The sequence below is a fragment of the Protopterus annectens genome, chromosome 3.part0 (assembly GCF_019279795.1).
Source record: "Protopterus annectens isolate FY-2018-M chromosome 3.part0, PAN1.0, whole genome shotgun sequence".
Taxonomy (NCBI): Eukaryota; Metazoa; Chordata; order Ceratodontiformes; family Protopteridae; genus Protopterus; species Protopterus annectens.
This window is the reverse complement of record NC_056731.1, coordinates 1,192,092,935-1,192,107,293: the sequence shown is the minus strand read 5'-3', so window position 1 is coordinate 1,192,107,293 and position 14,359 is coordinate 1,192,092,935. Positions and strand designations below refer to the sequence as shown.

The 14,359-nt window shown below is 40.9% G+C and overlaps 1 protein-coding gene across 1 annotated transcript in view; it reads right to left on the bottom strand.

Moving 5' to 3' along the window:
• Window positions 1-13,826, bottom strand: part of TENT4A (terminal nucleotidyltransferase 4A) — a 1,710,012-nt gene extending 1,696,186 nt beyond the window's left edge. The window contains exon 1 of the mRNA XM_044065408.1: window positions 12,933-13,826. Coding sequence (XP_043921343.1) covers window positions 12,933-13,588 — 656 coding nt within the window. The 5' untranslated portion in view covers window positions 13,589-13,826. The remainder of the gene's footprint in view (window positions 1-12,932) is intronic.
• Between the last annotated feature and the right edge of the window lie 533 nt (window positions 13,827-14,359).

Sequence of the window (14,359 nt, the reverse complement as noted above, 5' to 3'; positions counted from 1 at the left end):
CAACAAACTGTCCTTTGATCATTTCATCACACAGCTTATATATAAAAGCTACGGAGTGCAGGTCAAGGGATGCAAGTCATTCCACTGTACCAGGCTCTCATTAGGCCGATCAATGAATTTAATGCTTTTGTTATGTACCTGTCCATACACTTGTCACAACTCCATAAAGCACTTGTATTACTCTATTCAAATGCAATTTGGATAACTGGATGGGAAACCGTAAACTATCTCCCTCTTTAGCATTTGTGTCCTTCATGGAAAGGACAGAGCAAGTAAATGTCCCAGCTTATCTTTGTTTTATCTGTCTCTGGATAATTCTTACAGAAAATAGGACTAAAAATGCCATGCAAATCTTAAGGCTAGGCTTCTTAAGATCCTCACAGATCAATAATCTGTCAAGATAAAGAACTATAGTAGACTCCCTCTTATCCATCCTCTTTTTAACCAGCCATCAAATTTCTGCCATAGCCCTAGCAAAAGACAGAAGAACACTTCTAACTCCTCTGGACTAACCAATAACAGACATTTGAGTTTTAGACTTCATATTCATTAGAAAATGCTTACTAACACAAACTCTGTTATTCTAGCTGATTAATAACCTGTAAATGCTATTTCGTATACTTTTTCTGATTAACCAGCTATTCGTTTATCCAGCTTAAGGTCTAGTCCCAGCGAGACTGGGTAAGGAGGAGCCTACTGTACAGTGGGACATGTGAGCAGTATCATTTCCAGTACATTATGGATACCCTCCAACTGACAGAAGATAGCACAAGTAATGGCCAATATAAGTCCAGTCAAAAATTTTCATTAACAGATTGTATGACAAGTTATTAAACCAAGTTTAAAATGTGTGCGCGTACATCAAGACAAATACCTATTCAACAATGCTAAGGGCAGAATTCAACTACAACATTTACACTGCTGCATGTGGTGCAGCGGTTAGTGTTGTCACCTCACAGCAAGAGGTTCTCCCATTCGATTCTCGGCTGGAACGCCTTCTGTGTGGAGTCTGCATGTCCTCCCCCGGTTGAGTGATGTTTAAAGACATACAGGTAGGTGCGTGAACGGGTGTGCCTTCTTTGAAGGTTGGGCGAGCAACTCGGCACCGTAAAAATCTACTGCCAGTCATTAGCGGTCCGGAGTTCTGCTGTGGCGACCCCTAACCGGGAAAAGCTGAAAGACATTACTATTTACACTGCTGCATGTGATGCTATTATAACGTAGTGTTGTAGGCTCATTTGCTCAATGCAATAAAAACATGCTTTACAAAACAAAATAGTAGTATGGTGGTATGGAATCAAGTTATTCACAATGAAAGCATTTTCAACTCCCTCCCAATGGGGTTAAACATTGCTGCACTGACAAAAAGTAATATCCATGAATCCTCATTTATAAGGACAGTTAATTTTCTTTCATAGTTTTAACTGCCTGCATCACATAATGCAGTTTTTGTTAACGCTCCTTTGCATCAGCACAGCAATGCTGATGAAGTACTTTTGTACATTTCAATCACCGTCTCACAGTCATGTGCATACCTCTTCCTACAAACTGTATTGTATGATAAGAGAATCTCCACACAGTGAAGAGTGGTATAGCTTTTACTTCAAAACTGTTTTTCTACATGCATGTAGAGGTGTAATCACCTGCTACCCAAAATGTAATCCATAAATATTTTTTTTGGTATTGGGGCAGACAGTAACCGTATGTGAAATGAGAAACAAAAACTTGTACTGATGGAATCATGGCTTAGTAGCCAATAGATGTTTAAGGGCAGTGTTTCTATGTGCCAGCAAAATCCATGTGAAATACGTTACTCTTTTGTTTGTAACACAACAGTTCTAGAACTGAAAGCAGCTCTGCTGAAACATCAGAGATTTTGCTTATCATGCATACAGCTTGCATCATGAAAGGTAATTTATTGCAAAGTAACACACCAAAAGCTGACATTTCTTCCAATTAAAGAATTAAAAGATTTAACAGCATCAAGTGAGCTTCATGTGCCCGTTAGCCAAACCTTCAACATATTATTAGTGCCCAGCAGTCACAATCAAGAAATGTGTTTTCTGTATAAAAAAAAGTTACCACCGTAAGGATAGGGCCATAAACTAACTTAATTTTATTCTCCTTTTTATTTGAGAAAACATCTTGACAGAACAAACAAACCAGAAACAAAGCATAAACATGCACATATTTCTACAAAATCCTCAACTTAACTAGTGCAGAAAAGTGGATCATTGTAATAAAACATATACTCATTCTGAAAATGTATGTGGTTGCTCAGTCTAATGGGGAATGCAATTTAAATAGGAATTCACACGTTCCCTTGGCTAGCTTTATATAAATCAGTCTGGTGACTGGGAGAGAGAGAGAGAATAAAGCTTCAGTAGTTTTATGTCAATACAGGGAAACAGTGTTACATTGACAAAACCATGAGCTAAAGTGGTCAGATGCACAAGTTCATAGGTAAGTACTAGGCTATCCGCCAGAGGGCATCTATAAGCCTAGCCAGAATAGTCGCCCCCTTAGATTAGTTCCCTGTGTCTCTGTCCAGCAGAGCCATTAGTTCCCTGTGCCTCTGTCCAGCAGAGCCACTGCAGGGATCCCCGGGGTAAATTTTCTGTTTCCCATCCACTCGTCAAGGTTTCTCTTGAAGAGAGTGTTAGTGAGGGGCTCTGCCTAATGTAGATTGGAATCCTGTTCCAAAGCATGGGTAGTCTCTGGGACAGGAGTACATTTCTATTTGTAAATGGGTGAATAATATGGAATAAAGGACCTTATCCTGAGGCAATGTTACAACTGCCTCATGTACACAGACTCTCCTCCTACCACAAAACCCGAACATATGCAAGAGATGCAATTATACAGCCAAACTGGAGGCTAAACTGTCTCCACCCAAGACTAGAACAGACAGTCAAGAGGAGAAGGTTAACACTTGCACCACACCTCCAGCCACACACAGACCTACTAAACCAGCACTGGCAAGAAATACACATGAATACACAAAATCATACTTGGAGGCTCTAAATAAAAACCTGCAAAAGCATCAGAAACCTCCAAAGCAGACACCCAAACAACCTGCACCTCCCGTCACAAACCAGACAACATATAAAACACAAAATCAGTGTGTCGCATAATCACAGTCTTTAAGGCGAAATAACATACCTAACACACTAGTAATAGGTGACTCTATAGTCAAGCACACTGACATCCCACTCACTAGGCTGGACAAGCAGAAGGTTACTGTTAGCTGCCTGCCGGAAACCAGAATCCGCCACATAACACAAGCACTTAGGTCACTCCAGAAAAAGTATAAATATGACTGTCATTGCGCATGTTGGTGTGAATGACCAGAGACATACCTCCCTGGACTACATGAAAAGAGACATGGAAGAGCTCTCTGATCATGGAGCCCAGGCTGGTATGACCCTGACCCTGAGTAGCATCCTGCCCTCACCAAGAATGATACCTCCGTATAAAGAAAAAATGATCAATTTCAACAACTGGCTAAGCTTCTGGTATCATTCAAAGGGGATCCAGTGTCTGTCAGCCTTGGACAACATGCTCGACAAGTCACATTGCTTCGCAAGAGACAGCTTGCACCTGTCACCCCTAGGCTTTCGAATACTGGCCAAGACTCTTGCTGCCCCCATAATGCCTTCTTTAAGCAAGGCTCAAAAGTCAAATCCACCTCCGTAAACAGCACAATTAACAAAAAGCTGAGGGTTATGCTACTCAGCGCCATGAGTTTAAATATCAAAATGCACGCGCTCGAAGAACTCCTCAGTATGGAGAAAGTCGACATCTGTTCAGTAACAGAAACCTGGTTCAAGGCTCCAGACAGCACCCCAGCACTACCGGGCTACAACTCGTACCACACGTTTCGGCCACAGGACACGGACCGAAAAACAAAAGGAGGGGGTGTATCCATATTCATCAAGGATACCTACACCTCCAGGTTAGTGGTGCAGCATGATACCTCTGAGATCATCCACGTGCAACTAACATCAGGAAAATCTGCAATGCAAATTGTGACCTGCTACAGATCACCCTCCATGACCCAGGACCACCACTCCACCTTTCTGGAGACACCGGAAAACATGAAGGTCCTACCAAACACCCTGATATTGGGCGATTTCAATTACCCTACCATTAACTGGGAAAACTACTAGAGTACAAATTCCCAGGCCCAGCGCTTCCTGGAATTCATCAACTCAAATGCCCTGGATTAGCTGGTAAACTCTCCTACCAGAGGTGAAAACATATTGGGCCTGGTCATCACAAACATGGGTGACAGGTGTTCCAAACCGGAGATTAACCTGTCACTGGTTAGATCAGACCATAAACTAATCGCTCTGGGTGTCCACACCCCACCACCAACCCCAACTAAGGAAACCACAGTAAAAAACTTTTCTAAAGCAAACTTCACCTTACTTAAGACAGAGGCAGTAAGTTTCACAGCCCCCACGCTAAAAGGATAATGCTGCCCAAGATGCAAAACCTTTACAAATGCACTCTATGAGAGCCTACAAGGATGCATGGATCGTGCCATCCCTAGCAAAACCAAGACTCACTCCTCTAAGAGAAGGAAACCAGTCTGGTGGACCCCTGCCATAAACAGGCTATATAATAAAAGGAGGAAACTAGTTCAGAAAAAAAGCAAATCCCAAGAAGGAAAGACATCCCTGATCAGTATCAGTAAGAAACTAAGGTCCCTCATAAAATCATCCAAGGCTAACTTCGAAAGAAAAATTGCCAAGGATTCAAAAGACAACCACAAAGCCTTCTTTAGCTATGTTAAGAATCTAAGTGGCAACTCACAGATATGCACTGAACTACTGCAAAATAGCACAAAATATACTGAACCTACGGATATTGCCAACATCCTACCAAATAGCTTCAGTGCAAACTTCACCCCCCCCTCTCACCCCCAAAAGGGCCCACAACAGTACCGGAAAAGTGTAGTGTCCCGGAAATCATACGCACAGGTGAAAATTGCCCTTTCAAAAGCCAAAAACAGAGTCAATGGGGCCAGATGGTGTCCCAGGCTGCGTCTTGCACGAACTACAAAACGAACTAACCCCCCACCTAAACACGCTGTTCAACCTCAGCCTCTCCACAGGCTACATGCCCATAGAATGGTGCACAGCAAAGGTTATTCCACTCCACAAAGGAGAGACCACAACTGACCCTGGTAACTATCGCCCCCATAAGCCAGACTAGCCTGATCTGCAAGGCTATGGAGCGCATCATCATGGAACTCATTAACAAAATCATTGGGAACCTCCAAACACTTGACCCGACCCAGTTAGGCTTTGTTAAGGGCAGATCATGCCTACTAAACCTGGTTGACTTCTTCGAGACAGTCACCAAGGCCATAGACGAGGGAAAGGTTGTTCACACAGCCTTCCTTGACCTCGCCAAGGCTTTTGACACCATTCCCCACTCTGGGATTACAGAAAAAACTCACCAGCCTGAACATAAACCCCTACGTCATGAGATGGGTTACCAACTGGCTTACAGACAGAACTCACACGGTAAGAATAGTGAGCTCCAGGTCCGACTCTAAACCAGTCACAAGTGGTGTCCCACAAGACTCGGTCCTGGGACCCCTACTGTTCAGCATATACTTCTCCTGTACAGGCAAACACAGGAGGACTATGGCTAACCAAGTTCGCCGATGACTGCAAACTGGGAGCCATAATGGACTCTCCGACTGACACAGACATCCTCCAAAAGGGCCTTACTGAGACGGACACCTGGTGTCAAAGTCATGGCCTCAAGCTAAATGCCAAAAAAACACATACTCATCCCGTTTGGGAAAAACAAAACACCCATGAATTACCACATAGGTGGCAGCCCCCTTAATACAGAAGAGGTAATAAGAGATCTGGGGACCCAGGTAGATGGTAATCTCTCCTTTGACAATCATATTGCCAAAGTAGTTAGGAAATCCTTCTATGTGGCCCATCTAATTACTAAAGGGTTTGCATCTAGAAATAAAGAGGTTATAGTGCCCCTCTACTCATCAGACCCATCATAGAGTACAATACCCATTTGGGATGTACCTCACAAGACACTTCCAACAGCTGGAGAGACCACAAAAGTACCTCACCAAGAGGATTACTGGCCTCAAAAATATGTCCTATGCAGCCCGACTGAAAAAAACTCCGGCTGTACTCAGTGGCATATCGCTTACTCAGAGGTGATCTCTGTCTGACTTAAGCCATGTCCAACTCAGAATTAATGGACATGCTCCACCTAAAGAAATCCAAGTCACTGCGAGCCACGCGCTCTAGTGAGCTAAACCTCACCACAACAATAAACAGAACATGCTGGAGGGATAGATTCCTGTCACAGAGACTCCCCATGCTTTGGAACAAAATTCCAAACTACATTAGGCAGAGCCCCTCACTAACACTCTTCAAGAGAAACCTTGACGAGTGGATGGGTAACAGACCTGGGATCACTTCATTGGCTCTGCTTGACAGGAGGATCAGTTAATGAATTAATGGGGCGGCAAAAGTTGACACACACTGGCTAGGCTTATAAATGCCCTCGAGCAGATAGCCTAGTATCTACCTATGAACCTATTACTCAAGGTAATTAAAGTGCTAAAAATCTTCAAGAAAAACTAATGCCTCATTAACAAATATTTACATACCAACACCCAAAGCAAATTTACTCTAATCAGAGAAAATCAACAACTAAAAGGTAAATATTATGTGCGTAATCTGCTGCACAGCACTATATGAGCAAATGCAATAAATTTAAAGAACTAGTAAATCGTTACATTTACTTACACCTAATGCCACTTGCTCATGTGCTGACACCTAAACCTATCTCCTCCACCAAACACGCACATGTGCCTTCTGTAGGATTCCCACTAGGTAAACACCTACTTTAACAGGAAAACTGCACAAGTAAATGCATTACTGAATTCAAAGAAAAAAAAATTCACTAACAAGACCCATTTTCTAAACTGCAACACTGTCTCTACGACGTGTTGTATTTCCTCAATACTTTCCATTTTCACAGGCTACAAAAGGTCCTCTGCCTACGGTGTCATGTCCATGGTTGGTCAGATACCCCCAGTACCACCTACTAATACTAATGCTTACCAACAACACAGAAAGCAGCACAGTGAGCAGCAATTAACTATGGTCCCTTTCTATAGTTGTCTGGGCACAAAAACTGATAAACACCTGTGGTTACTACATTCTGGCTAAATGCAAAATGCACCACCACGGCTAAGTCAAGTTAACTAGTCGAATTTCCTTTTTAACCCACCAAATGAAGAACAGCCCTTACAATACATACTGCTTCTTCAAAGACATACAGCCGCCACTATTAATGTTCTTTCCCTGCAAGGCAAAACCACTTCCAGGCACATCATTTTAAAGAACAAGTCAACTACTTATTTACTTTTCCCGGTTATTTTTTTATTTCTGTTCTTCTCCCTCATCATAAACCATCAACAGAGTGTGTGTACGTGTTTAAACATATACATCACACACAAAACACTGGGGGGGGGTTGTCAATGATCTAGCTTCAAAATAAAGAAGCACTAAAACAGGTACACACACGTGAGCCTTATGAACTCAAGTTTAATTGAGGAATGCCAATTCATTAGCTTTCTGCTACAGCTTGCCACCAACCAATGTGGACTCCAACATCAGAAAAACCTACATTCAGACATACCCTTTGGCAAAAGACTACATTAAAAAAGGCTACCCAAGTGATAAAACCACAGCACAGCTCGCCTATAGCTTGTACCATTCACATGAAGACATCCACCAGGTTAGATTTTAACAAATTTAACAGTGGACCAACATATCAGGCAAGAATAGGACACTAACCAGCTAGTTTTATGTCATTATTTTGTATCTTTTTTTTTTTAATGTCATACGTAGTAACCCCCAACCCCCATCCAACCATTTCAAAGACAAAAAACATCTTATTCCATTAGGACATGGCGTACTGAAAATACACAGACACAACCTACACCATAAAACCACTATATGAGCAATAAAAAGTTAAATCAGCTGCACAAGCCTAAACTCTGCTATCATTTTAGATGGCATTAATACACCTAGACAACATGCTAAAAATTGTCTCTCTCAATTTCACCTCAGTCATTAAGAAGTGAATGCACACTAATACAATATTAAAACAGATACACGTTGAAAACTAAATTCAGAAAAGTGGAAAAATTAAAACTAAATGTCTCCGCTATAGTCGATTCATGCAGCCTGGTCTTGTTAAATACCACATTCAAAGATGGCAATCTCAAAAGTAAAAGCCCCCCCCCCAATATGCTGCAGTACAGAAACAGTATTAAAGCACAAATCCAACAGCTGCTGAAGGTTACAGAACCCACCGCTTTCTTATCTCCCTGCAAAGGTTGTTGTTGTGTCTTTCGGCTTTTCCCGGTTAGGGGTGGCCACAGCGGAACTCCGGTCCGCTAATGACTGGTAGTTGATTTTTACATGCAGAGTTACCAGCCCTGACGCACAACCTTCAACGAAGGTATGCCCATTCACACACGTCTCCACGCAGAAGACGCTCTAGCTGAGAATTGAACCGGACAGCGTCTGACTGAGGCGACAACGCTACCACAGCACCATCTCCCTGCAAAGGTGTGTGCCATTATCTCATAAAATGCATCTAAAACAACATTTGGTTAACATACCTCTATCTCTGCAACCAAATCTTCTGGCACTACATCAAATGCATTCTCTCCAACTGCTACAAGACTAAACAATTTGAAGAAATAATTGGTTACTGAAATTGTGAAGCTGGACAGATGTATAGGCAACTTTAGTCCTCCTTTACAGCCATATCTGCACACTGATTTTCTGTGCTGCAAAAGAGGGTCAATACCACTCCCTAGAAGGAAAATACACAATTGGATTACCTTCAAGTTCACTTTGCATTAAGACTTTAGAAGGATAGAGTGGGAAACTGAGTAGGCAATGAGAAAGCAGACTACCAGAAAAACCAAGCCAGAGGGTGTTAAACTGACAGTACTGCTTGATAAATAACTGGAAGTACTCTATATTCTGTTCTTGGAAAGTAGTATAACCCAAAAAAAATGAAATCATAAATGGTGATAAATGAAGCTATAAACCAGCTAGGTAATTTACAGGCCTTTTAACCTCATTCTCATCCCTGATGTTTACAGAAAAAGGTTATGCAGGAAAGACTGCTAAAACATTACTTCGCTTGAGGACTCATCAACACCATAGTTTTGTGCCACAGAAGTCCTTGCAGCACAACATGAGGCAGTTTTTCAAGTGCATCACAAAACGGTACGGGGTATGAAAACTCTTTAGACACTGCTGCTTAAGAAAGCAAGAAAATTAAAAGGCATGGGGTGGACAGCAAAACGGATGAAATGGAAAGGATGCTGACCAGCAGCAGATGCTAGCCACAAATGAAATGGCTGTTAAATACCATAAGTGAAGGAATAAAGGACTAGGTACTAAAAACTAGTACACACATGACTAGGAAAAAAAAAACACAACACACCATAGTGCTATCATTAGCTATGACATCTACAAATAGGAGAACCAATATACAGCAAAACCTATTACCTCCTTGAGGACAGAAAAAAGTGGCAGTGTCTGGGATTTAATCCAAAATGTACAACATTATGGACTTTGTTGAGGGAACAACAAATATTCATGCTTAGTGGTGCAGTCCTACAGAGGACAGGAGAATAAGAATAGCACAATAATTGGGACTCAAGTGGATCTGAATTATTCAGTGTGAAAGTAAAAGACAAGCATGAAGCTAGGGAACACAGCTTAAAAACTAACAAAGAAATATCAGTGCCGTCCTTCTACTGAATGCAAAACTATTAAAGTCCTATTTGGAGAAGTATGGCCAAGCTCTGGTGGTCATAAAAATAAACAGGAATGATGCTAGCCAAAAGCATTTAACAACCAGATACCAAAATTCTGAAAGAAATAGAAAATGCTGAAGTATGAGAATACGAACAAATAGCAAAGTACACATAAATTAAAAGAAAAAGGATCAAAGGCTTATATGAGAAAAACTGTGAGGGGACATTTAAGACTTGTGGCGATGAAGATAAAGGGCATAATAAAAAAGGTAACTGGGAGAATTCAAAACACTTAAAGAACCATTACTTCACAGAGATGACGCGAGTGCACTGCATGGGGTAGGGTTGCCACCTGTCAAGAAATTTTCCTGATAACCAGGAAATCAGGGTCTGTGTCAGGAAATCCAGTTATGATGACTGAGTGAGTAAAAGGTATTTTGAATCATTCTGAGCACTTACAAACTTCTAAAGGTATGACTTATATAAAACATTCACTGATTCATTCAGATTTCTAATATACATTCAGATGCTGTGTAAACAGATTCATTGTTGCGGTTCATGTTTATATACACGAGTTTGTGTGTATGTGGGGGATGATGTGAGTGTATATAATTGTACATAAGAGAGTAACAAGGAGGACATTATTTTTCTTTCACTTTCCATTACAGTCAGTATCGGCACTGCTGCACAATAAGTGACTGTGTTTGTTGTTCTGGGTAGGATGTGTCAGAAAGGTAATTGTTGATACAGTGGCACAGTGAACACTGCTCCCATCTATCAGTGCTTGTCCGAGTTTTTGTCTGTGACTCTTCTGTGTGGAGTCTACAGGTCTTCCCTGTCTGTGTGGATTTTATTTAGGTGATCTTGCCCACCCCCCCCCCCCAACACCTCAAATGCATGTCACAGGTGAACTGATGTTCTTCCAATTTACCAGAAGAAAACACGGTGCGTACGTCAAAAAGTAATATTGGCAGGTGTATACAGTAGCAAAAAAAAAAAAAATAATAATAAAGCAAGACATACAATGCATCACAGATGAGAGAGCATGTGGGAACTGTCAATCCTGGTTGTAGAAGTGGCTTAGTATTGTCCTCTGCATGGGACCCCACTTAAGTGTAAAGCTGACCTTGAGGTGGGCACAAATAGCTATAATTAGCCGAGAGTATAGTGGACATTTCTTTAAGTTTTCACACAGTAAAAACATTAAAGGTGGGCACAGAAGAATTCTAGCTTGTGTGTGTTGACTGGGGCAATGTGGCAATTTCTTTTAACTGTCTCAAAATTCACTACTCAGAAGTACTCAAAGGTCATCACTACAACTTATCTAAGCCAGTGTAGTGCATTGGAGCAACAAGTTGGAATGAAATGTGTCTTTTTCACTTTCTTCACAATTGAAATCCGATGTACATACAGGTGGCAATCTTCTGGGGGTAAGGGAAAGGAGACATGCTGCATATTATTCAGTTGCTAGTTATAGGTTGAAATATGTTGTTGTGCATTTCTTTTTAAATGTTCATCATAATTTGACTTCTAAAGATAGACACCTTCTATGTACCCTTTTGGTGTTAGGGCAGAAGAGGCATGCCATGACAGCAGTTACTTATGTAGTACTATGACCATTTGTCCTTTCATTTCATCTCAATTTACCAACAAAAGGGGTACACAGAAAGTGACTATTTTCTGGTAAGGAAAAAGAAAGTCATCCCAGATACGACTTATGTCCAAGCATTTTAAGTTTATGGATAAATACTACTTAGTTTACTAGTAACTACTGGGCCATAGCTCTTGAACATTAATGCACTTAGGTTTATAGGCAAGTACTAAGCTAGTTGCCCTTGTGGGTCATTTTAAGCCTAGCCAATTTCCTCAAATGTAAGAGTCAAACCCTGTACCTTATGTCTGTAAGGTAAACACCTTAACCATTATGCCATGTCCAACCTTGGGCACATTTCATCTATGAAATAAAAAAAAGTTGATTTCCTTAGAAATATATTTTAGCAGGCCATCACTGGACAAAAGGGTACGGGGAAAAAAAAAAACCCTCTAAAATGCATCTCTGAGAAATTAAAACCTCAAGCTTCTGGAGGTCTGGTGGCCCCCAGACCATCAACTTAATTCTTTTTTTTTTCCTATATAGTAGTTAGAGTACATTTTTTGCCAATTAAATGTGCACAGATAGCATGCAGTAATTAAGTTAAAAAAAATGCTAGAAATCAAAAGTAGTCTGGTAGTACGAAGAGGGAAGGTTGTTAAGAGAACATGGAAGCATTGGGGCATGTGCCATGGAACACTTTTCGTAGTATGCCATATCATATAAAACTGCTCAGAGTCAGTATACATGGCATTTAAAAATTGGTGCATCTGGCTTGCACAGCAGGAATGTGGCTGCCCCATGCAAGGATTATATTTTCATTATGCAGGGACCGTGGCTTATTTATCAGAAAACAGAAGGATGCAAAGGTGGCAACCCTAACATGGGGCAGTGGCATTCTGCAATTAATCAGACACATTTAAAACAACTACAGAAAGAAAGAACATGTTAAGAAAGGTAAGAAGTGGTAAATATAATACATAGGCAAACAAAACAGGTCTTCAGTAGGCATATTGTGATGTTTGTGTATAATGTTGGGGTTGCTGCCCCACACAAATCTGTTGCAGGGTCAAACCAGGGTTTTAATTATTTGAGACAATCTCGCAGCAGAGTGGGTTGTGCACTTCAAAATGTATACTACAGTCAGGCATGCATCACTGCAAATGTCAAATAAAATTGCCAGCTGTCAGTCAGCAAAAAAGTAAACACTGTTCAAAATAAAGCTGAAAAAGAAACAAAGTAAATCCATAAACTAGGTGGGGTTTTATAAGTACACATATATATATATTTCAAGTCCCCATGACTGACAGTAAAATACACAACAAAAACAAATCATGCAAGGACAAATCAAAAGAAAGCGCGGCACTACATCTGTCTATTCATCCAAATTAAACATTCCCAATTTTCACAAAAACAGCAACAATGCTTTAAATACAGAGAAGTTGCACAACTATAACTTATACTGAACCATGCCTTCCATGATCTCATAGTCCTTACCCTTGCAGCCCTATGTTGTATTTCTTCTTGGCCCATGGGTTCATAAATTGTGGCTGATGAAAGTTTGCACAATCACAGCAAGACAGTAAATAATTTATTCCATAAGTACTGGCTTTATTTTCTCTTTTGCACCTGCTGTGATGATGGTGATGATGCAAATGGGGCACGGCATGATAAGGAGAGTAATGGACATAACAGTTACAGTTGTGGTTATCCCCACTGTTGTCGTTCACATTAAAAATGTTGTTTGAGCTGCCAACACCCTTAGTCCTTATAAAAGAAGGGGGTTCTCCTGAGGAAGACAAAACAGACGATGGTGACAATGACGACACCGAAGAGGTAGTTTGCAATCTTCCAACGTCTCCACCACCAGAACCTCTCACTTCTACCAATCTATAGGAACAGGGAGGAGTAGGTAAGCATGGAGAGGTGACACCACCGGTACCATCCACAGCTGAAGAAAAAGTGTTGGCTAAACTACTTTTATCCTTATGTAATGAACAAGTCAATTTACCCTTAACTCCAGCTACAGAATTAAAACAGTAATGATGGCTAGAACTGTTCCTAATCCTCTGAGAGGTTTCCCAAATTTGCATCCATGCAGTATTAGCAGGTCCCTTCTGTTCAGGTTGAATCCAAGCGACCCTAGGATCCATTCAGCCAACCAAGCTGATGACAAGCCACTGAAATCACGCTCTCTTCAATACTCTTGACCGTCGGTATCACTTGTCAGTTAAAATACTAAAGAAGACCATACTACAATTATAAAAGGATCACAAGAGTAGTTCTGAAACGTTAATTTCAACACTATGGCTTCCTCCACTAATAAAAAAAATAAGCACATAGTGCGCACGCTCAAGGGATTTAAAATGCTCGCCAGTCATAGCGTACTAATAACGACGGCTGCGCAAAGCAGTTTTACGATATTTGCTGGTACCCCGCCTACGTAGAGCGGAAATTTGGTATCCAGTATAGTATTTGGAGATTCGCTAGTTAGTTTTTCTTGAAGGGAAGTACATGTTTTCTATTTTATTCGGTTATGTTTTTTTTAAATATGAAGGTAAAAATTGTATAGTAGCTAAATTAGGCCATATTATTGCACAACCTCCTCAAAATTCTTTCCCTGCCGCCTGCTGTCGGAGAATTTCTCCTGTAGAGATCAGATATCTTGAAAATCAAACTATCGCAGAAGTTTCCTACCCTAGAAAGGCAGAGCTTAGACTCACGAACATAAGGGATGTATTTGAAAGGCAAACTAAAAGGCCTTACATGCCTGACAGACACACGTGGATGTAGCTTTTAGCTTTAGACATTTTCAAATGTCCGCAGTGAGACATTTTCATACTGATAATCACATTTTACAGATAAAACACGTGCTCGCTCATTAAGATGATAGTGTCAGTTTTCTGTAATTTTTTCTTCTTTAC